Raw genomic sequence first — 25,379 nt, 5'->3', positions numbered from 1 at the left:
TTCTCCATCGTTTTCGTACAAGGTGGTATTGAAAAACACATGATGTTTAATTCTTAACTTTAAATTAGCAAGCCTCAAAGACCTGAATTCTTATTAAAAAAGGCACAGCTAAAATAGTTTATTTAATCAAAGAAAAGCCATGTCAAAATTTACGCACAGCTTAGCATTTTTTCCCAGATACCGTAAACTCTCATATGGCCCGTATTTATGCACCCAAATTCTCATGCAACCAGCAAAAATGTCTACAGATTTAAAGCAAATGTGAAATGATATTTTTAGTTGATTATGTTTATGTTTATACATAATGGCACTGCAAGTGTGGGCAGAGTAGAAATCGCCATACTGGGAAGATTTGGCATTTCGTGTGATAGGGAGCCTTCATTCATTTTGATTTATTTTTGTTGCATTTTACACCGAATGCTTAGCCTTAAAATATAGAATTGTAGCGTGCATCATTCATATTTAAAAGGGGAAGGAGATGCAATTTATTTAAAGGTCCATGCAAAGAATATTAATGTGAGGTGCGCAGAAATGTTTTTGTTTTCGCAATTTTATGCAACTGGCATCCTTCATTACTCATGGATGCAGGATGGCCGAGAGTTTACTATATGTAGACTTTCCCTCTGCAGGTGCACACGGAAATAAGATTAAATTAAATTGAAATTTGCATGGTTTCTATTACAAATACATTTTCACTTTAAATTAAACTGAAAATTGTTCAATTATTACAACGCTCAATTTTTTTAAGCACCATTTTCCAGCAGACTGAATAGATGCCAATTTAAAAAAAAGGTTTTGTTTAGCTGTGTCTGGCTGATGTAACTACTGGAACATAGTATTCTTCACTCTAAGTATGTAAATGCAAACATACTGATTACTTAGGTACCTGCTGATCCAAATCCTCCAAGTGCTGAGCCAATTGCAGCACCCAGCGAGTTGCTGCTCCCAAAACCAAGTGAAGTGTTGTTTGGTTGGCCTGGCCCATGAGAGAACAATGAACTGCTCTGAGAACTATTTGAAAGGGAGCTACTGCCATAAAATGAGTTTGACTGCAAGTTGTTACTTTGCTGTTGCTGTTGTTGCTGTGGTTGGTTTCCAATTGGACGGAAGAGGCCATTTGCTGCTAGGCTGTTTGCTGTTCCATTAGCTGAAGCTGCCACAGCTGTTTTAAGAACATTGCATAAAAAAAATTAATGCCTAGACAAATAATTTGTTAAACTTGTGAAAACAATGAAATATCACACAGATTAAAACGGTTCCATTGTAATAGCAGATATCAGGCAATTATTTAAAATACCAAATTACATCAACAGAAACATAGAAAATAGGTGCAGGAGTAGGCCATTCGGCCCTTCGAGCCTGCACCGCCCTTCAATATGATCATGGCGGATCATCCAACTCAGTATCCTGTACATGCCTTCTCTCCATACCCCCTGATCCCTTTAACCATAAGGGCCACATCTAACTCCCTCTTAAATATAGCCAATGAACTGGCCTCAACTACCTTCTGTGGCAGAGAATTCCAGAGATTCACCACTCTCTGTGTGAAAAATGTTTTCCTCATCTCGGTCCTAAAAGATTTCCCCCTTATCCTTAAACTGTGACCCCTTATTCTGGACTTCCCCAACATCGGGAACAATCTTCCTGCATCTAGCCTGTCCAACCCCTTAAGAATTTTGTAAGTTTCTATAAGATCCCCCCTCAATCTTCTAAATTCTAGCGAGTACAAACCGAGTCTATCCAGTCTTTCTTCATGTGAAAGTCCTGACATCCCAGGAATCAGTCTGGTCAAAAAACATAGTACTGCCATGTGAGGAATTATACACTTCCACAGTAAACTAGCTTTCACCGAATTTAGTTAAATTAAAAATCAAAAATGAGGAAATTTATTTGGCATTTTCTCCCAAAAGTAGTTAAAGGTTGGAAGGTGATTAAAATTCTGCAAAACACTCTTCCAACGTGGGCATTTCTGCGAGGATAGTTTCTGTGGAAAATGAGGGGATAGATCAGCATTTTTCCTTCATTTGGAAGCAATGCGAATTGATATTGTGGTCATACTTGGTTAGCAACAAGGCTAACCAAGTATGACCACAAAATTATCTAGAGGCAACAGCAAAGTATCCTAAAGTTTTCCGCACTATGAAAAGTCTTTGATAATTTGGACAGGGTTTGAAAAGCAAAACAAATATATTGGGAAATAGGTTTTGAACTATAAGAAATTGAAACGACATATTTTTTTAAATAGTATGGTTGTGCCACTTAATTTAGTTCAGTGAGGTACATTAATCAGCCTTGATAAAATCCAGACAAAAGAAGAACTTGCACCACACCCAAAAGTGAATTGTGCAGAGCAAACTAAACACCACCAATCCTTTGTCCATATCTTGGTCAAACAATGTTGATAATTTCCCACCCCCCCCCCCCACACCTCTTTCAACACAGAGATAGCTAGGCAGAAAAGTTAATGTTAACACTAGTCTTTTAAAAATAGCGGTTTTAATTTTTCTTTTACAAATTACATCTGACTAAAGATATGTTAAAATTAAGTTGTTTGCCTGTGTATTAAACATCTTTCAAACTATGATGAAAGTTTGATCAATGTCAACAGACAAGGTGGAACAATGCGAACAATGGATATAGGCAAACAAATGTGGCTAAAGTGATCAGCCTGCCTTCCCTCAGCTATAGCTCAAGAATACAGAACAATTAGATTGTTGCACAAAGGGACACAGTGGAAGGGATAGCATGAGTCATTATCTTTCATGTTCTAATCCAAGGAAGATTTTTTGAAAATTCTCTGTATTGTGAAATAAAACAATTTGACAAAATGCCCTAAGCCACATTTCATCTCATCTTAATTTCTTCTGGGAAATACAAGAAATGTGCAAAACACAATTGTTTATGGTTCAGGTCATGAAGCAAACTCCCTCAGACATTCAAGTAGAATAGATCACTTTATCAAATTTCAATAAAAGTAAAAGTCCCAGATTGATTTTTGGATATGCCGATCCCTTGCACAAAAACAAAATCTATGACAAACCTGAATCTCGTTACCTGGATATATACAATGACATGCAACCAAATATTCCATGGAAACATGCCCTTCCTAAACTTGTTTATGGAAACTAAGCAGGCTTAAATACAAGTGAAGATGGAAAACAATGGAGTTTAGTTCATCCATTTTAGGCTACAGAAGCATCAAAGAAATTTATGGCCTACCTCCAAAAGTGGGCTTCAGTTCTCATTTTATACCTGAATGACTCCAAGCTGCGGCGGCTCGGCTGGACGGGCAGCATCCCCGGAGAAAAGGAATGGGTGACTTTTTGGGTCGAGATCCTTCTCCGGAGATGTTGCCTGGCCCGTCGCGGTGCCCCGTGTGCGTCCGCGCCAGTGGCCAGCGCTCGGCCCCCGCCGCTACCAAACCTCTCCTGCCGAGTCACAACATCCTCCATCAAGGAGCCATTGGACAGGGAGAGAGGCGCGGCCTGCGGTCCCCGGCCCACCGGGGACGCCCCCCTCCCCCGGTGTCAAAGTTTGTTTCTTAAAAAGCAGATAGCAACAAAATTGTTAAAGGTAATCCATGGCAATCTTTAATTGATTCGTCAGACGGGAGTGGCAAAGATCTACAATGAGCACAAACGTTGCTCAGCGCTTCTCGGGCTCCACTCACAGAACAAAGGAATGATAGCACAATTATACATTTTTCTTATCAGTAAAACACTCCTACCAAGTCTAAATATGGCATGACTGAAAGTTTTTATAGCCTTTCACAATATAGGAAAGCTGGGTTCAAATCAAGCTCATCCAATAACAATTTATTACTTATCTCTGGAACGTCAGCTATTTTTTCAATGTTGGCTTCTTTATGGCCTTGAAAGAAGCACATGTATTACTGCAGAATTCCATCTTAATTTCTTTATTGAAAAGACAACCTGTCCTCCATATTGTGTTCCATATAATTTACAGTCATTCAGACATGGCACCGAGCCATTCTTTTATTCTGCTAGACCATGCTTTTGTAGAAAAATGACCCCATTTTAGATCTGACAATTAGATTTGACTATTAGCTCTTTCATTCCCTCCTTTTTATCAAACATGATAACATTCACAGTCCTCGGTAGGTACACACAATGGTCGCAAGTATTAGAACAATGATTAGCAGAATGATATAGCCATAATGTATCACAGTACCCCAACGTCCACCAAACCAAAGTTATGGCTACCAGTTCAATAGTACCCCAAAGTCCATCAAACCAATGGTATGGCAACCATTTCTCACTCTCTTCATTGACAACCATCCTGATGAAGTAGGGTCAATGGATCAGGTGCGACCTGTAGGCAGTGTAATCCTTTCAGCCGATATTCTGGTTGTGCCATAAAGTTCTCACCTGTCCGAGGGTGTTGCCAGTCTCTTCGTAGATCGTTGCACCGGTGAGGTGCTCCCACCCTCTCATCCTGTGGTGGGGTTTATCACCTTGATCTAGACGCTAGCGTATCCGTGGGTTCTCTTCCCAGTAGGTTTGGTTGGCCTACTTTCACATCACCACGTAGAAGCAGCTGCTGGACTGGATGCCACAGACAAAGCCAACATAATTGAAGAAGGGTTTCGGCCCGAAACGTCGCCTATTTCCTTCGCTCCATAGATGCTGCTGCACCCACTGAGTTTCCCCAGCAATTTTGTGTACCTTCGATATTCCAGCATCTGCAGTTCCCTTTTGAACACAACAACATAATTATGATCTGTGTTGACGTAGAAGGTGCCACTGAAGTTTATGACGTTGAACTCCTCAAATCCGACAGTAAGGCCAGGGTCAGAGTTGGCGGTCTGAAGTAACTCCCTGCCCTTGTTGCGCACTACCCAGTTAGGAACGATCTGCATCGTACCCTTTGGAACTTCCTCAGGTCAGTCTCACTGATGGCGCTGTTCTCTGGGCACACGTCATGGATATCTGGGATGTTGTTGTCAAAGTCGTCCTTGCTGGCACCTCCTTTGCTGTCACCATTGACATCGATCTGGTCAGGGTTGGGAACAAAACGGCAATTGACTTCTCATCAGAAACGCCATCACTGCCATCCTCATCACACTGATTACCCACCAGGTCTGAGTCATTGTCTTCCTGGATAGGGTTATGCATAATCTCTTTCAAGATGATTTGTTTCAAAATGTTCAGCTTCTCCCCGTCTAGACCCTTGGTCATACGGTAGAGCTCAAAATGCTTCAAAATTGTTGATCAAATGTGGTTTGTCTTTCCGAAGTTGTGACCAAAGGCTTTGCACTTCCTCCTGATCTGTAAAGATGTTCTTTCTTCTGTATGGATCAGCTTTACATGGCATTGGAGGTAGCGATCAATCAGAAACACCTTGTTACCTCCTGGGTGGGGGCAAAGTCTTTCACGCACCTCTTCATGCTGCTCTTTTATATGTTTAAGTCAGTCAACTCCTTTGTAAACAGCACAGCAACCCTTATACTGACATCGATACATGGTGAGGAAATCTTCCCTTTCCCAGTTTGGTTTACGGCCATGTTTTTGTTCAGATTGTTTCTTCACATCCTTAATACTGCACTTCTTAACTGGTAACTTACTCTTCTTCTTCCAATATGGTTCAAAAGACTCATCTGAATAACCATTCTAAACTTTTGTTTCTCTGTCAACTTCACTTGATAAATACCTTTCAGAAAGATAACTGGACTCCAATCCATCCACAACATCATTTCTTATAGAACAAGATGCTTCATTGCAGTTAACTGTTTTTCTTTTCACATCAAATGGTTGAGTTTCATCTTGTACCTGAACTTTTTCCCAAGAACCCTCTATATATTCAGGATCTGAGCACAAGAACATATCCTTCTTCAATGAGGATTCCGAGTTGTCCACATCCACTGACCGCGAAGTGGTTCCACTATATGTACAAGTGTGAAAGTCTGCTAACACTGGGACAAGTTGATGCTTCGCAACATTATCACCCTCAACATTTTCAGCCACTGTTCCATTCCGAGGCAAAAGGGTTATTGAACCACCCAGAACTTTCTCCATTGAGTCCTTATTTCTACTGGATGGGCACTGTCACCTCATTCAAAACAACGCTGCGACTTGAATGCATGTCCAGGATGTAACTGTGGCAAAGTGGAATCCTGCCTCACCACAACACCAACTAGCTTCTTGCCCTCTGTTATCAGTTCTGAACAGTCCTTCCAATTGCTAGGATTCTGCCTGATTCACCTCTACCCCATTGCAGACATTGGACTTTGTCTCTGGAACTGGTGTGCTATAATGCTCAGAACTATATTCTCCACACTAACCTTTCCCTTGCTCTACCTATTTTAGGTGAACCTGACTGGATTGCATTTATTCATGTTAATCCTTTGTGTCTTGCTGACATTGAAAATGGGTGCAAGATTCTTTAGACTCATCATTTAGCTGTTTAACAACTGTTAACTAGGTTCCTGCTTAATTAATGCTTCTATACTTAGCTGATTTGATTCAATTTCAATAGGTTTGTTTTGATCTGTATTCTGGGTCAAGGGACATATGAACATTCAAATTGTGAGCCTTCTCAAACTGCTTCTCACATTGGTCACAAGCAAATTAAAGTTCGGCTTCTGCCTTGCGCTTGGTCATATGGTATTTCAAGGATGCTGTTTGCCTGCACTGGAAACCACAAACTTCACGATGTAAATGTTTTGCTCCAGTATGGCTCATTTGTTGAACTGACAGTTGTTTCCGTTGTTTGAAAGTCTGTCCACATTCATCACAAATGTAGTTTCTTTTCACAAACGAGTCGTTTCTTTCTCCCACGTTGTCCATCAGCATATGAAACCAGCATTCTTTTTCCTTCTCCATCAATGCCAAATGGCTGTCTGATCCGTCCCAACTCAGCTGCTCACTTTGATCCCGGCTGGGATTTAACTCAATCCAGTTCTGTGAGTTGCACTCCAAAATCAAGGCTTTTCAACTCCACAACCTGATTGCTCTCCTTCAGCTGCTGTGTGATGGAAGCGAGATGGTCATTTAAAGAACGGGCATTGGTGAGCACATTTCTCATCTGTTTCAGCTCGGAATGTAGCTCTGGGATAAGCTGCCACTTTTTTTTGTTATTTCAAGAACCTGTGGTATTGGATCCATCTTGGTCAGTGTTATAAACGCAAGGACAGTTGTCAGCCTTATTCAGGACGTCTTGGTGCTGGGTTGTTTCCCCAAGTCCAGCCCATCTGGGCCAACCTCAGGATAAAAAGTAGGGTCAATAGCCCCGTTGTCCTTACTTGGTTCTCCTCTATTTACAGTCAATCGTATCAGATGTCTCCAACGGGGGTAATCTTCAATCTTCACGGCGGTTGATGTCGTAGTAGCATCTGGTACAGTCCCCTCCAACAGAGTCCCAATGTTGTCCGATCCCAGTAGTATGGTCTGTGTCTGTGTTCAACTGGCAGTGGCTTCTGCATTTTCACCCCCTGTGAATGCAAGACTGACAAGGTTGTGCTTAATTGCTGTGCGTATGTAATTAATTCATTGCTGTGGTCATAACTAACTTCCACACTCTTTAGTGTCCTATTCATTCCCTCCACTAATCCAGAATTCTACGGGTGGTGGGGGATGTGAGATCACTCTTTAACTACCTATAAGGCAGACCCTTTGAAAATAGATCATTATTTTTTTTTAAATCCCAATTGTTCCAATCTATCTCCCCAAATTTACAATGTCAAATTAACAGATTTTGTTCTAAGATAAAGACATCTCCAATCTCATCTGACACATCTACCTGAATGCTACGTGGCCATCGTGGAATTCAGGTCTCTATTTGAACTCAATTCAAAAGGTAAGAAATAGGAAGAAGGTAAACTTAAAGTTAAGAGAAAACAAAGAATAAACTATTAATTTTCATAGATTGCAAGCTCATGCAATGATATCCTATTTCATCTGACACGGACCATTTCATCAAAATAAGAATATATAAATATAGCCTGGGACTGAATGACAAGTATCCCGATAGGCTTTGAGAGAAATGAAACAGACACAACAAAATCCTGAACACAGTAGTAGCTGCCAGTTTCTTAGCAGCATAGTCATGAAAAAAACAGTGAACTCTCTAGTTAGATACGAAACAGAACTTGGATTAGTGACAACTCAAAAGAACATGGAGATCTGTCTAATCAGATAAGAGCCAGAACTTGGATGAGTGACAACTTGAAAGAACATTTTAGAATATTTTTTAGAGAGCTTTTGGATTTGTAACAAATACCACCCTTCGAACATTGAAAGAAAACTAGTACAAAACTAGTACAAAAACAGGCAAAATATACATCGGGTATCCAAGAGGAGTTAGCCAAAGTTTCGCAGCCCCTCACGCTTCCAAAATAAAATCACGCAAAACATTAGAGACGTCTCTCTGTATTAACTTTACATTCCCCTCCCTTGTCTGACAAAAGCCGTTCTGTTTAAAACAGTCTTTGTTTCTGTGGGGACCAATTTGCAGAAATGATGCATAATTAGCAAGCTAGGAAATTCCACTGGGACTTTGTGAACGGGGACTGGTACGCTTTGCAAAAGTCGTCTTCTGTTGGAGTTGCTAATTAAAAATGAAAAAAGGAAGTAGTTTAATGTAATGGTGGGCGGGCTAATGTTCAAAATGGGAGTGGACTGAGCTGTGATTGGACAGTGATCCAGATTGTGATTGCAATATTTAATTGCATTATTCTATACACAGGGTCACCATTGCCAGACATAGGGTCTCGAGAGGACTTACCGGTACCGGCTTTGTTCTCCGAACTCTTATCAGCGCTTTCTTTCTTTGCCTTAGCCATTATCTCCTATTCCTCTGCCCAATGGCATTCCATCTGAAGTACTTTCCATTCTTTTAAAAGTTCCGTCTTTATTCCACAATTCAATCCCTTTTTTACAAGCATAATCCATCCAACGCCTATCTCTGCCGACTACAACCAAATTTCAGTTTGTTTTTTAAAAAGAAGATAACAACAAATTGTTAAAGGTAAACCATGGCAATCTTTAATTGATTAGTCAGACGGGAGTGGCAAAGATCTACAATGAGCACAAACGTTGCTCAGTGCTTCTCAGGCTCCACTCAAATCAAGCTCATCCAATAACAAGTTATTACTTATCTCTGGAGCGTCAGCTATTTTTTTCAATCTTGGCTTCTTTATGGCTTTGAAAGAAGCACGTTATTACTGCAGGATTCCATCTTAATTTCTTTATTGAAAAGACAACCTGTCCTCCATATTGTGTTCCATATAATTTACAAAAAGGTCACACAGGCTTGGCATCGAGCCATTCTTTTGTTCTGCTAGACCATGCTTTTGTAGAAGAATGACTCAATTTTTGATTTGACTATTAACTCCTTCACCGGAAGTCTGGCTGTAGCCGGTGCCGCGCCCCCCCTGCGCATGCGGCCAAGCCCGGCCCGACACTTCCCGGCCATGGACGGGACACCCGGGGGAGAACAGGGAAGTCCCAGCGGCGGCTTGGCGGCGCCCGCGACCCGACCCCACGGAGCAGCACGAAGCATAAAGCACTCACTGAAACTAAGGTGATGACCAAAGATAACACACCCCACATCCCCCCCCCCCCCCCCCCCCCATGTTTATCTGTAATGCCCTATGACCTGGGCATGTGCCAGCAGAATACTGAACTCGCTTATAGGCCACGATCAAATAATCCATGATCTTCCTGAAGGCTCGAGGGCCATATGGCCTTCTCCCAATTCCCTTTATATGTTTTTAGAGTAACTTTGTGTTTCACATTATACACAATTCATACTAAAAGAGTGAGTGAATTGTTGTTAGAATTATATTTAAGTTTGAAAGCTATCAGGGATAGGGTACATTGCATCTATGGGTTTCAAAGAAAAAGACTAAGAACTGTTGATTGGGAATATCAAAGGGCAGTTAGGAAGTTACATTTCAAAGGCAACCCAATATAATAAAGACATGTTTATTATTTTGAGCCACATTCAAAACTGAAAGTCTATGGAAAATTAAAAACTTGGAAAGATATATTAGCCATAATTCTAACACACAAATGGTTTCAATACAATTTCAAGAAATGGTTAACTACAAGAAAAAAACATGAAATCCATGTATTGAAGCATAATCTGTGGTTGAAGCATAAGAAACCGTTCCTAACATCTTGTATTCAAAGCATTTATCCTGCTTATCTGTGGCATAATTCCATCAGAATCTCATTGCTGCTTTGAAGGAGAAATAATGACAATTCCTCCTGAAAAAATTTACAACACAGGAATTGCTTGCATGAGCTGGATAAAGCTATCCACCTAAATCCAGCATAAGGTCTATAGTCTTGGTCAGGGTTCTTCATGGAAACATCCAAATACTGTTTAAATGTGACAAGGGTTTCTGCCTCCACCATCCTGTCAAACATAGAGTACGACCTCTTATCTCCCACAAATCAATCACTTTAAACCTCTGCCCCTTTTGTATCCAACCTCTTTGTTAAAGATGACAAGTTGCTCCTATCTACTGTCTTTTGGACCCTCAAAAGTCAGCCTCTTCTTTTTCAAATAAAACAACCCATACATCCCATTTTTCCCACAAAGTTAAGATTTTCAGGGCCTGGAAACATGTTTGTAAATTGCCCCTGGTGACCAGACATATTTACAAGTGCTCAAGCCATGAGCACTTTCAAGAAAGTTAACCACAACATTTTCACTGACTTAAATATAGGGAAAGCTGTCTGTTACCCAGAAATAGATAGGTTTTTTAATTAACTGAATTTCATAAAATAATTAACTTCTCTTGCTTTCACAAACAAGAGAGACTGACAATAATCAGTGTTCAAAACTAAGACTACGTGCCAAAGCATTCAACAAGTAATAACAAAATAACATGAATGTTTGATCTGGCTTATTTCTATTACAGGCAACCATAAATACTGCAAATTGCAAGTGAACACAGTGTATTTAAAATATTAAAAAATACATGGCAGTAATTCCATGGACAAACCATTGAGCTAGAAGAAATTACAATGGCCAGTGCCAAAATCTAGGTAAATTAACTTATAACATGCTTATAAACACAGGGTATGAATAGACACACAAACTGGAGTAACTCAGCGGGTCAAACAGCACCTCTGGAGAAAATAGGTGACGTTTCGGGTTAAGACCCTTTGCAGAATGAGTTAGGGGAATGGGAAATGAGAGATATAGACAGTGATTATAGAGAGATATAGAACACATGAATGAAAGATATGCAAAAAAGAAATGATAAAGGAAACAGGCCATTGTTAGCTGTGGGATAGGTGAGAATTAGTTACAGACCATGAGATCAAACATGATGACTTTGAAGCCAGTACAACGATTTGGGTGGAGGATGAGTAAGAGGGGATGCAAAGGGTTATTTGAAGTTAGAGAAATCAATATTCATACCGCTGGGTTATAAGTTGCCGAAGCAAAATACGAAGTACTGTTCCTCCAATCTGCGGTTGGCCTCACTCTGACAATGGAGGAGGCCCAGGACAGAAAGGACAGTGTGGGAATGGGAAGGGGAATTAAAGTGTTTGGCAACCGGAAGATCAGGTAGGCCCAGGCAGATTGAACGAAGGTGTTCAGCGATATGATCGCCCAGTCTACATTTGGTCTCACCAATGTACAAGAGTCCACACCTTGAACAACAGATACAGTAGATGAGATTGGAGGAGGTTCAAGTGAACCTCTGCCTAACTTGAAAGGACTGTCAGGATCCCTGGAGAGTTGAGGGGGGTGGTATCAGGACAGATGTTGAATCGCCTGCGGAACATCTAAGAACATCTAACAGCTAAGGAACCGCTAGTCATATCTTCTCATCTCCACCCCTTGCGCAAGGCGGAAAGGGGTGGAGATGAGATGTAACTAGCGGTGACTAGAAGCAGACAAGCATCAGGTTAGACATTCCATCCATATCCACTTGAAAGCAGGGAATTCTTAGCACTTTATGTTAACATCAGAACCTACCAGCTTGTGCTGCAGCAGAGCTGATAATAACTGGCGTCGATGCTACCAGCCTAACTGGTGTCCCTAATCCAGTCCTTGCGCCAGGACCCACCACCAAGGTGCCAGTTTGATCATAGTATGCAGCTGGGGCTAGAACTTGATAACCTAAAGAGAGGCAATTTGGTAAATAGAAAATATCAACTGCCTACACTTCCTGTCCACAGTTCAGAAAGCAACAGTTCTCAACTAATATCCTCACTGCTCTAAATTAGGTGCAACATTTAATTGCATTATTCAGATCTAGTACAAATGGTAATTCTAAGTGTTTAAGGAATTCTTAAATAATTAATTTCCTCTTGTCTATAAAATTACTCTTGGGCACTTAAATTGCATGTTATGTTGTTCGGATGCAAGATAATTTGCAAAATAAATGTGAAGAGTATTAAGAAGCAGTGGTATGACTACTTTAGCTAGATTAATTTTCAACTATGCATTGCAGTCGCTCTTGTAACACATTTATACTGACCAGACATGCAACAGTTCCTCTCATTAAAAAAAAAAAAGAAACAATTTCTAACTGGAAACTAAATAATATAATGCACAGTCTCTTCCCCCAGAGTAGGGGATTCACGGACTAGAGGGCTAGGTTTAAGGTGAGTGGAGAAAGATTTAATAGGAAGCTGAAGGGCAACTTTTTCCACAGCGAGTGGTAGGTATGTTCAATGAGCTGCCAGAGGAAGAGATAGGGAAAGATACAATGTGGACATTTAAAAGCATTTGGATCGGCCAAATGCAAGCAAATTGGACGAGTTCAGGAAGCCACCTTGATCGGCAGGGATAAATTGGACTGAAATTTACATAAATTGACAAGCCCATCTACATAGTTCTCTTTCATATCTATGTTTACATTTCATGCTCATAGGTTTTTTTTTTGCTAATACCTTCTAGCAATCGGACAGAAAAAAAGGCCTTGTCGATTCATAGCGACATACTGTAAAGAAATTGGTCCTACATCCCATCTCATCCATTGATTTTTTTTGCCTATTTATACTAATTCAATTAGGGTAGTATCCTTCTATGTCGTCCTATTTAAGTGTTTATCTATATGCCTCTTAAATGTACTATCTTATTGCATCACCTTGACTGGCAGTGTGTTCTAAATATGAACAATATGCTGTAAATACATTACTCCTTGGATCCCCTTTCCTTACTCCTTAAAACACTGTTTTTGACACTCCGTTGCATGGGAAACAGATGTTGGCTATCCATAGCTCTCATTATCTTACATACAGTGTGCTCCATAATGTTTGGGGCAAAGACCCACCATTTATTTATTTGCCTCTGTACTCCACAATTTGAGATTTATAATAGAAAAAAAATCACAAGCGGTTAAAGTGCACTTTGTCAGATTTTAATCAAGTCCATTTTTATACATGTAGAAATTACAGCTGTGTTTATACATAGGCCCCCTCGTTTCAGGGCACCATAATGTTTGGGACACAGCAATGTCATGTAAATGAAAGTAGTCATGTATATTATTTTGTTGCATATCCTTTGCATGCAAGACTGCTTGAAATCTGTGATTCATGGACATCACCAGTTGCTGGGTGTCTTCTCTGATGATGCTCTGGAAGGCCTGTATTGCAGCCATCTTTAGATTATGCTTGTTTTGGGGGCTAGTCCCCATCAGTTTTCTCTTCAGTATATAAAAGGCAGACTCAATTGGGTTCAGATCGGGTGATTGACTTGGCCACTCAAGAATTGACCATGTTTTAGCTTTGAAAAACCCCTTTGTTGCTTTAGCAGTATGTTTGGTATCATTGCTACCTCTCACACTGCTTCCTCTCCAAGTTTGACCTGGTCACCCCTACTGAAATCTCCAAACTCATCAGCTCTTCCAAACCCACTACCTGCTCCCTCGACCCTATCCCCACTCCCCTGCTGAAGTCCTGCCTCCCCGTTCTCTGCCCCTACCTCATTAATCTCTTCAACTCCTCATTGTCCCAAGGAATTGTCCCCTCTGCTTTCAAAACTGCTGCGGTCACACCAATCTTAAAAAAACCTGGTCTTGATGCCTCCTCTCTCATTAACTATCGCCCAATCTCAAACCTCCCCTTTCTTTCAAAAACCCTGGAGCGTATCGTCGCGTCACAACTTCATTCCCACCTCCACGCGTATAACCTATTCGAACCCCTCCAATCTGGATTTCGCCCCCTCCATAGCACAGAAGCTCTCCTTAAAGTCCTCAACGACCTCCTCACCTCTGCTGACACTGGTTCCCTCAACATCCTCATCCTCCTCGACCTGAGTGCGGCCTTCGATACCATGAACCATAACATCCTGCTTACCAGACTTAAAGACCTTGGCATTGAAGGTTCTGCACTCAGCTGGCTCCGTTCCTACCTTTGCAACCGATCCCACTTCATCTCTCTCCATAACCACACCTCTGCTACAGCCACTGCCATTCAAGGCGTTCCCCAAGGCTCCGTTCTCGGTCCCCTCCTCTTCATCATCTACATCCTCCCCCTTGGTCATATACTCCGTCACTTCAAACTGGACTTCCATTGCTATGCTGATGACACCCAGATCTATCTCAGCACCAAGTCCCCCCACCACCCCCCTCTCTCCTGCCTGTCAGCCATCAAATATTGGATGCAACTCAACTTCCTTAAATTAAACAGTAACAAAACAGAATTTCTCCTCATTAGCTCCAAATCAACACTTACCAAAATTAACAACCCCACTCTCACTATTGACGGCACCACTGTCTCCCCATCTCCTCAGGCCTGCAACCTTGGCGTGATCTTTGACTCAACCCTCTCCCTTGAGCCTCACACCCACCATGTTGTCAAAACATCATTTTTTCACCTCTGCAACATTGCCAAAATCAGACCCTCTCTCACACCCCCCCGATGCTGAAAGACTCATCCATGCCTTCATCTCCTCCCGACTGGACTACTGTAACTCTCTTCTCTTTGGCATTAATTCCAGCAACATCAACCGACTCCAACTAGTCCAAAGTGCCAAAGGTACACAAAATTGCTGGGGAAACTCAGCGGTGCAGCAGCATCTATGGAGCGAAGGAAATAGGCTTGTGAAACTGTCTCCGGAGAGAGGAGGAGAACTTCTTCAAAGTAGGCATACCTTGAAGTCCAAAATGCCGCCGCCCGACTCATCACCCACACCAAATCCTGGCACCACATCACCCCAGTCCTCAAAGAACTTCACTGGCTTCCCATTTCCCACCGGATCATCTACAAAATCCTGGTCCTCACCTACAAAGCCCTCAACCACTTGGCCCCCCCCTTATCTCACTGACCTCCTCTCCCCCTACCAACCCTCACGGTCCCTCAGATCCATTTCAGCGGTCTCCTCTCCATTCTGAAATCCAACCACTGCTCTTTTGGAGACAGAGCCTTCTCCAGGGCAGCTCCCAGGCTCTGGAACTCCCTCCCACAATTGATCCGAAATTCTGAGTCCCTCACCATCTTCCAGTCCCGCCTCAAGACCCATCTCTTCACCTCTGCATACCCATAGTCCCATGTCCCCCTCCCCTTTGCATCTCTGTCTTACTGCTCTATTTTGTTTTGTTCTTGACTCACCATGTTAAGCGACTTTGAGTCCTTGAAAAGCGCTATACAAATAAAATGTATTATTATTATTATTATTATTGTCTTGCTGTAGAATGAACTGCTGGCCAATGAGTTTTGAGGCATTTGTTTGAATTTGAGCAGATAGGATGTGTCTATACACTTCAGAATTCATTATGCTACTACCATCAGCAGTTGTATCATCAATGAAGATAAGTGAGCCAATTTCTTCAGCAGCCATACATGCTCAGGCCATAACACCCCCACCACCATGTTTCACAGATGAGGTGGTATGCTTTGGATCTTGAGCAATTCCTTCTCTCCTCCATACTTTGCTCTTGCCATCACTCTTATATAAGTTAATATTCGTCTCATCGGTCCACAAGATCTTTTTCCAGAACTGCGGTTGATCTTTTAAATACTTCTTGGTAAACTGTAACCTGGCCATCCTATTTTTGCAGCTAACCAGTGGTTTGCATCTTGCAGAATAGCCTCTGTATTTCTGTTCATGAAGTCTTCAATGGACAGTGATCATTGATAAATCCACACCTAACTCCTGAAGAGTGTTTCTAATCTGTTGGACAGGTGTTTGGGGATATTTCTTTAATATAGAGATAATTCTTCTGTCATCAGTTGTGGGGGTTCCTTGGCCTGTCAGCAGTCCCTTTGCGATTTGTAAGCTCACCAGTGCTCTCTTTCTTCTTAATGATGTTACAAACAGTTGATTTGGTAAGCCTAACATTTTTATTCTTGTTTCTCAGTCTCAGGAAGCTAAGCCGAGCTAGCTGTCTTTGTTAACAACAGGTGCTTGGACTTCCAACAAACACCCACTTACGGCATAAAGCTGGACAGGTCGCTTACATTTCGTCAACACCTGGCTGATCTCCGTGACAAGGTCATGGCACGTAGCGGCCTCATCGGACGCCTGGCAGGTAAAAGTTGGGGAGCCAGACCATCAACTCTTCGCACCTCTGCCTTAGCTCTTGTGTATGCCCCAGTTGAGTACTGCACACCCGTATGTAGGAGAAGTAGACATACTAGCCTGGTAGACATGAGCCTGAACAGCACCTTGCGCACCATCACTGGGTGCCTTCAACCTACTCCAGTCGAGCAGCTCCGTATACTTGCAGGCATTCCGCCTGCAGGGATCCGAAGGCAAACAGCAACTCTGGCACTATCTTGTCGTGTCATGGGAATTAAGTCTCCGGTGTTTGCTGCCCACTTGATTCTTTTTTCAAGTCCACCTGGAGCATTGTTTTAATTATTTAGACGATATCTAAAGAGAGAAAGCAAACGCCATGCTAGCATGTAGTTCGAGCGTACGCGCAAGGGTGTAATGCTGAGGCTTTATACGGCGCTGGCCAGGTCGCATTTGGAATATTGTGAGCAATTCTGGGCACCATATCTGAGGAAGGATGTGTTGGCTCTGGAGAGGGTCCAGAGGAGTTTTACAAGAATGATCCCAGGAATAATTCGGTTAAAATATGATGCGAGTTTGACGGTACTGGGCCTGTACTCACTGGAGTTTAGAAGAATAATGGAGGGGCGTCATTCAAAAGTATGGGTGTGGAGAGGATGTTTCAAATAGTGGAACAGTCCAGGACAAAGGTTCACAGCCATAGAATTAAAGGACGTTCTTTCAGGAAGGAGATGTGGATACATTTCTACAGTCAGGGGTGGTGAATCTGTGGCACCGAAGGCTGTGGAGGCCGTTAGTTTATATATTTAAGGCAGAGATACATTGATTCTTGGTTAGTACGGGCGTCAGATGTTATGGGTGAAAAGCAGAGTTTGGAGCGAGAGATAGATCAGCCATGATTGAATGGAGGAATGGACTTGATGCGCCGTATGCACAACTCAGCTCCAATCACTTGTGATCTTATGAAAGAGGCAATCTCGATGCACGAGAGAGAAAGATTGCTAATCTCCCTCTGCGGATATATGACGATACTATATAATACGATACGTTGCGATAGGATAGAAGTGTATTCATCCCCTGAGGGAAATTAGTCTGCCGACAGTCGGAGCACACAACAAGATACACGAAAACTTGAAATTAAAATTAAATTAAAAGTGAAAAAGTGAAAAATGAAATTAAAGAAAAACAACATTCTTGTCCACATGTTTCTGTGCGGTCCTCGCACCCGTCTGTAAAAATAGATCCACAAATCCGATCCGAATGTCCTTCCTAATTTGAGGAAGGACATTCTTGCTATTGACGGAGTGCAGCGTAGGTTTACAAGGTTAATTCCCGGGATGGCGGGACTGTCATATGCTGAGAGAATGGAGCAGCTGGGCTTGTACACTCTGGAGTTTAGAGGGATGAGAGGGCATCTCATTGAAACATATAAGATTGTTAAGGGCTTGGACACACTAGAGGCAGGAAACATGTTCCCGATATTGGGGGAGTCTAGAACCAGGGGCCACAGTTTAAGAATAAGGAGTAAGCCATTTAGAACGGAGACGAGGAAACAATTTTTCTCACAGAGAGTGGTGAGTCTGTGGAATTATCTGCCTCTGGTGGAGGCGGGTTCTCTGGATGCTTTCAAGAGAGAGCAAGATAGGGCTCTTAAAAATAGCGGAGTGAGGGGATACGGGGAGAATGCAGGAACGGGGTACTGATTGGGGATGATCAGCCACGATCACATTGAATGGCGGTGCTGGCTCGAAGGGCCAAATGGCCACTCCTACATCTATTGTCTATTGTCTATTGTCTATAATCCAGGAATATTTGCCATAACAAGTCCGGGCAGATTACGAAATGCATGTTTCTTATTAAAATTCTCTCCCTTACTTCGTTTAGGCGGAAAATATTTTACCCTGCTAATGAGTGACTAGATTTCTCCCGGGTATAAACTGCGAACTTTAAAAACGGGCTACCGCCTGGTAGCACTGAATGGAAAGGCGGTCTCTCTGCTAGTATGAACCAGCCGGTAATAATACAACTGGAAAACATATACTATCCTATCCTTGCCATCATCGGCGTTCCTGGTAAGCCGCGTATCTGTTAATCTTTCCATGTGTAGGCTGTATTGTTAAGTGGAAGTGTGCTCTGTAATGTCTGTTGGATTGAGTATTGGCATCAAATTCTATCCGACATGTAACGAGCGAAATTAGCGTTCATCGTATTTAGTTCAAAGAAACAGCGTGGAAACGCTCAACGAAACGGTCAAACGATCGCCCGTAAATCAGTTCTGTCCTAGATATTAGGGACAATTTACAGAAGCCAATTAACCTACATACTGCCAAGTCTTTGGAAAGTGGAAAGAACACGGAGAAAACCATCGTGGTCACGTGGAGAACGTACAAACTCCGTCCAGACAGATCTCGTAGTTGGGATCGAACTCGGGTCACCAGCGTGGGATCGAACTCGGGTTACACAGCTACTTTACCGTGCCGCCCCGGTACATTGATAGAGAACTACAATTCATCTGATGGCGCAGCGGTGGAGTTGTTGCCTCACAGCGCCAGATCCCCGGGTGCGATCCTGACTACGAGGGCTGTCTGTACTGAGTTTGTAGTTCTCCCCGTGAACAGCGTGAGATTTTTCCCGGTGCTCCGGTTTCCTCCCACACTAAAAAGACGTACAGGTTTGTATGTTTAAGAAGTAACTGCAGATGCTGGAAAATCGAAGGTATTCAAAAATGCTGGAGAAACTGAGCGGGTGAGGCAGCATCTATGGAGCGAGGGACATAGGCAACGATTCATGTACAGGTTTGTATGTTAATACAGGTTTGTATGTTAACATTTGTCATTGCCAATGTGAGGGGATCGCTGGTCGTCGCGATACGGTGGGCCGAAGGGCCTGCTTCCGTGTTGTACCTCTAAACTACACTAAACTAAGCCTCAGTAATTTAGAGCACGGGTATTAGGCTGAAGGGGAGGTCTCTATTCATACGACTATGCGAAGTTTCAGTGACAATGGATTGGCGACATTCATGGGGTTAATGAAGGCTGCGGTGGATAGTCTGCGGGAGGATAATGTCATTCCGGTTTCTTTCTGCCAAAGATCTCACGCCGCACTCCTCAAAAAACATCCGGCTCCTTACGGCTAATTCACGGGGGTTGTCGCTCGCCCGCTGAATTGGTTCTGTCCGTAGATACCCTGTCTCGCCAAGAGTTCCACACGTTCACTTATTACAAGGACAATGGGAACAAATCCTGGACAGACAAAGAGTACTGGAGCAACTCAGCGAGGCAGGCAGCACCCCTGGATAGAAGGAATCGGTGACACCTCGGGTCAAGACTCTTCCTCAGACTGATGAAGATTCAACCTGAGGAAGGGTCTCGAACTGAGTTGTTTTATATTCCTCTATCCAAGGATGCTGCCTGTCCAGTTGAGTTGCTCCAACATTCTGTATCTATCTCCGGTATAAACCGACATCTACAGTTCGTTCCTGAACTAACCCGGGACTCGAATTGCTCTAGGAGACACCAGAGACTGCAGATACTAGGATCTTGAGTGAAATACAAAGTGCTGGAGGATCTCAATGTGTCAGGCAGAGTACTGTATGTGGAGGAAAAGGAAGCGACAATGTGTCGGGTCAGGACACTTCTTAAATCTAATTATTCTTTATTAGTTTATATTCGTTTAGAGAAACAGCACGGAAACAGACACTTCAGCCCACCGAATCAGTGCTGACCAGCGATTCCCGTGCACTAACGCTGTCCTACGCACACTAGGGGTAATTTACAATTTACCGAGCCAATTAACCTACAAACCCGCACGTCTTTGGTGTGTGGAAGGGAACCGGAGCTCACAGACAAAACGCACGCAGTCACGGAGAGAATGTGAAAACTCCGTACAGGGAGCACCCGTAGTCAGGACCGAACACGGATCACTGGCGCTGTAAGACAACAACTGAACCGCAGCGCCACTGTTTCGCGATATTGTCAAACCCAGAATTTGTGCACTGAATGCACAAAATGCGTACTTCTAATTTACAGAACAGTTCGACTCCTCGGTATAGGCGTCGCTTGCGTAGAACATGGAACAGTCCAGCACAGGAACATACCATTCGGCCCACAATGTCCTTGCCGAACATGATGCCAAGCTAAACTAATCTTCTCTGCCTACACGTGATCCATTTTCCTCCATTCTCTGCATACCCGTGTGCCTATCTAAATAGACACAACATGCAGGAGTAGCTCAGTGAGTCAGGCATCAGCTCTGGAGAAAACGAATGGGTGACTTTTCGGGTCAATAGACAATGGACAATAGGTGCAGGAGAAGGCTATTCGGCCCTTCGAGCCAGCACCGCCATTCAATGTGATACTGGCTGATCATCCCCAATCAGTACCCCATTTCTGCCTTCTCCGCATATCCCCTCACTCCGCTATCTTTAAGAGCCCTATCTAGCTCTCGTTTGTACGTATCCAGAGAACCGGCCTCCACCACTGAGGCAGATAATTCTTAATCTTAAAGTCTTAATGGTTCGGGGTTGAGACTCCTCACCAGTCCCTACCTGTCTACAGATCCAAAGGCTCCTAAATGCTACTAACGTATCAGCCTCCGCCACCCTTGTCGGCGAAATCCAGGTCCCGTTTACCGTGTACCGTATTTGTACTGTGTATTTACTGTGTAGAAACATAGAAACATAGAAATTAGGTGCAGGAGTAGGCCATTCGGCCCTTCGAGCCTGCACCGCCATTCAATATGATCATGGCTGATCATCCAACTCAGTATCCCGTACCTGCCTTCTCTCCATACCCTCTGATCCCCTTAGCCACAAGGGCCACATCTAACTCCCTCTTAAATATAGCCAATGAACTGTAAAAATACTTGCTCCGCGCATCTCCTTTAAACATTCTCCCTCTCATTCTAAACCGATGCCCTCTTGTCTTTCTCTCCCACGGCGAATGTAAGGTGGAATTTAGAACGAGCTATTGGACCATGGAACGGAGTTATATTCTCATTGCCCACGTTGCCACCTGTCCTTACTTCACCCTGGAGACGCTATGGGACAAACACCACAAATCAACAAACGACCTGTTGGCAGATCCTTTCAACGGAGAAGGACACGGAGGGAGTCAACTCCAGTGCCACGACGTTAGAGTGAGAAGCAATACGTACTTTTGGGAATCACGATGTTGTAATTGGAGTTGTTGACAGTTGGTGGCCCTAGATTCTGGACTAAGGTAGCGCAGCTGGTAGAGCTGCCGTCTCACTGATCCAGGGTCCCAGGTTCGATCCTAACCTCGGGTGGAGACAGTGTGGAGTTTGAATGTTCTCCCTGTGACAGTAGGTTTACTCCGAGTGCTCGCGTTTCCTCCGACATATCAAAGACGTGCGGGTTTGTAGGTTAATTGTTCTCTGTAAAATTAGCATTAGTGCTTGGGGAATGGATGCGAAAGTAGGATAACATAGAACTAGTGTGAGCGGCTGATCGATAGTCTACGTGCGTTCGGTGGGCCGAAGGGCCTGTTTCATATTTCTGGACTAAGGTAGCGCAGTATCGTATCCTGTATCGTTCAGTCAATCAAGATGTAGATAGATATAGAATAGAATGACAAATATGCAAAGAAGTTACCGCGATTAAAGAAACAGGGCTGTTAGCTGTTTGCTGGGTGAGAACTCGTTCAAACTAATGGCCTTTTACTTTCACTTTTTTACTTTACTGCATATCATATTTATTTTGCATACTTTCTTTCATTTGATATATATCTCTCTACATCACCGTCTATATCTCGTTTCCATTCCCCCTGATTCTCAGTCTGAAGAATGTTCTCAACCCGAACGTCACCTATCCCCTTTCTCCAGAGATGCTGGCTGACCCGCTGAGTTACTCCAGCTTTTTGTGTCTATCTTCAGGTTTATGTTAAGTTATTTCAGTCTTTTGTCCCTCGTCTGTAAGATAAAAGTAGTGTGAGCAGGTGATCGTTGGTTGTCGTGACCTCGATGCGCCGAAGGGCCTGTTTGCATGCTGGATCTTTGAACTAAACTTAACTAAACTTCCTCTAAGACCAATGGCGTCTAATGAAGTCATTTTAATTTCGTCTTTTCTACAGCTAACCTGTTGGCAATCGTCATTCTCACCCGAGGAAAGTGTGGACTCTCCAGATGTATCACCCGCTACCTGGTATCCATGGCCGTGGGTGATTTAATGGTTCTGATCTTCGAGGTAATTCTCTACGAGATAAAAGATGGCTATTTCCCTCATTCATTCCTGAACCTAACTCCAGTTTGTAGCGTCAACTTGACCCTGCTTTTTATGTCCATTGATTGCTCTGTCTGGCTAACGGTGACTTTCACCTTCGATCGATTTGTTGCCATTTGTTGTCCAAAGTTACGAGGAAGATATTGCACTGAGAAAACCGCGACTTTGGTGATAGCAGTGGTGTGTTCCCTGAGTGTTATTGAAAATATCCCAATGTATTTTGTCTATGCACCACAAGCAATAGTTGACAACGTGGCTTGGTCATGTGGTGTGACCCCAGACTTCTACACCTCACCGTTATGGGTAGCATTTTGGTCGTTCGAAACGATTTTAACCCCATTTACACCATTCCTATTGATCATGCTCCTCAACGCGCTGACAATCAGACACATCATACGCGCTAACAGAGTGAGGAGCGGTCTCCGAGCGAACAAGAATGACGAGAGCGGTGCAGATCAAGAGGTGGAGAATAGAAGGAAGTCCATCATTCTATTGCTGGCCGTTTCCGGCAGCTTCATGCTACTGTGGATGGTAATATTCGTGTGCTTCATCAGTGTACGTTTTATAGACGTGCAGTTTTTAGCAACAGATTATGACAACACATTCACGATTGCTGAACTGTCCGGGTACATGCTGAGATGTCTGAGTGCTTGCACCAACACGTTTATTTACGCCGTGTCACAGACGAAATTCAGGGAAGAATTAAAAAACCTGATTAGGAGTCCATTCGCGTTTTTGTCCAATTCAATAAGGCATTTTTAATGTCTCAATAAAACCACAAATAATTTCAAAATGACGTGTATCCGTGTTATTTTATTGCATCCTGTTTTCTCATCCCATTTTTAAAAAATTACATTCTGTCTCTGCGCATCCCTCTGCAATTAGATCCTCGACTTCCTCATTCACAGACCACAGTCTGTCCGTATTGGTGGAAATGTGTCAGCCTCGATAACAATCAGCACGGTAGCACCTCAAGGCTGCGTGCTCAGCCCCCTGCTGTACTCACTGAATATATAAATATATATACAATAGTATATGGTCACGCTGATCTGTTCTGTAGTCATGCCTACTATATTCTGTTGTGCTGAAGCAAAGCAAGAATGTCATTGTCCTATCTAGGACACATGACAATAAACTCTCTTGAATCTTGAATCTCTTGAATCCTCCTCCGTTTTCACCAGATTGTCGAGGTCTTGCGGTAATTCCTGAACCCATCTCCACTGTCTACTACAAAACGTTCTTCAGTGTCCATGTGTTAATGCATAAGGAGCTGATAGTTGGGTCTTGTGTTCAGCATTGCTGCCCATACATGTTTCTGTAAATGCGCTGTGTACAACTTTGTACAGATGAGAGCCCTTCTCTCCAAAATCTACCTCCATCTTTTTGCCCATCTGCACCAATCTCAGTTTCCCACTTTAGTGATGCCCAAAATTAACTGGTGATAAGGGCACAAAGCCATACAGCAGGAAAACAGACCATTCTGCTAACTGGTCCATGCAGCCAAATATACTCCATCTAAGATGTGAAGTCTGAATACAATACAATACAATACAATACATTTATTTGTCATTTGGACCCCGTTGAGGTCCAAACGAAATGCCGTTTCTGCAGCCATACATACAAAACAAAAAAGACCCAAGACCCAACACAATTTACACAAACATCCTTCACAGCGCATCTTCTCCTCGCTGTGAAGGAAGGCAAAAAAAACATATCTCTCCCCTGCACTCCCCTCTTCCCCCCCCCCCCCCCATGTCAGAGTCAAAGACAGAGTCAAAGCCCCCGGCGGGCGATGTTAAATGTCCCGCAGCCATTGAAGCCACGCCGGGTGATGCAAGGCCACGCACCGGGTCTTGGTGTTGGAGCCTCGGCGGGCTCTTGGTGTTGGAGCCCCGGCGGGCGCTAGCAAAGTCCCGCGGTCATTCCAAGCCGCGCGGGGCGGTGATGTAGGCCCCGCTCCAGGTAATCTTCAACCCCGCAACTGGGGCGGGAGAAGTCGCCGTTGCGGAAGCCCCGAAAAGCGGTCTCCCACCAGGGACCCGCGGGCTCCCGGTATTACTGTCCACAGACCTGCGGTAGGAGCTTCCGAAACTCCGGGTGTCGGGTCACAGCAGCGCTCCACCACAGCTACACCCGCTCCGGACTCGGCCAGCTCCGTGATGGTGAGTAGATCCGCAGCTCCGCGACTGGAGCCCCAGGTCATTCCTGTTGGAGGCCGCTCCACGTTGAAGCCCCAACGACAACGGAGACCCGACAAAGAAAAGGTCAGGTCTCCCGTGCAGGGGAAAGACCTTAAAGTCCCCCCCCCACCCCCACCCCCCACACACATACCCCGACAAAAAAAAACAAAAAAAACTACATAGAAACAAGACAGAAAACAATAAAAAGACAGACGGACTGCAGAGGCCGCTGCTGACTAGAGTCGCGCCGCCCACCGAACAGGGTCACTGAAGAAGGGTCACGACCCGAAATGTCGCCTATTCCTTTGCTCCATAGATGCTGCCTCACCTGCGGGGTTTCTCCAGTATTTTTTGTCTACCATCCAGCTAAGATAGTTCCATTTGCCTCCGTTTAGCCCATATCATCTTAAACCTCTTCTATCCATGTAATGGTCCTAATGTTTATTGGATGACGTACAGTACCTACCTCAACCACATTCTCCGGCGCCTCACTCCACTTTCTCACCATTCCCTGT

General features: G+C 43.5%; 1 protein-coding gene across 1 annotated transcript in view; it reads right to left on the bottom strand.

The window, feature by feature from the left end:
- LOC116990054 (pumilio homolog 2-like) overlaps nucleotides 1-25,379 on the bottom strand; it is a 38,324-nt gene that overhangs the window by 7,437 nt on the left and 5,508 nt on the right. The window contains exons 2-4 of the mRNA XM_033047580.1: nucleotides 16,363-16,452; nucleotides 11,959-12,142; nucleotides 887-1,162 (exon numbers count right to left, since the gene is read on the bottom strand). Of these exons, the coding sequence (XP_032903471.1) occupies nucleotides 887-1,162; nucleotides 11,959-12,142; nucleotides 16,363-16,452 (550 nt within the window). The remainder of the gene's footprint in view (nucleotides 1-886; nucleotides 1,163-11,958; nucleotides 12,143-16,362; nucleotides 16,453-25,379) is intronic.

The sequence above is a fragment of the Amblyraja radiata genome, chromosome 30 (genome assembly GCF_010909765.2).
Source record: "Amblyraja radiata isolate CabotCenter1 chromosome 30, sAmbRad1.1.pri, whole genome shotgun sequence".
Taxonomy (NCBI): Eukaryota; Metazoa; Chordata; class Chondrichthyes; order Rajiformes; family Rajidae; genus Amblyraja; species Amblyraja radiata.
The sequence above is the reverse complement of the archived record's forward strand: the minus strand, read 5'-3'. Positions and strand labels throughout refer to the sequence as shown.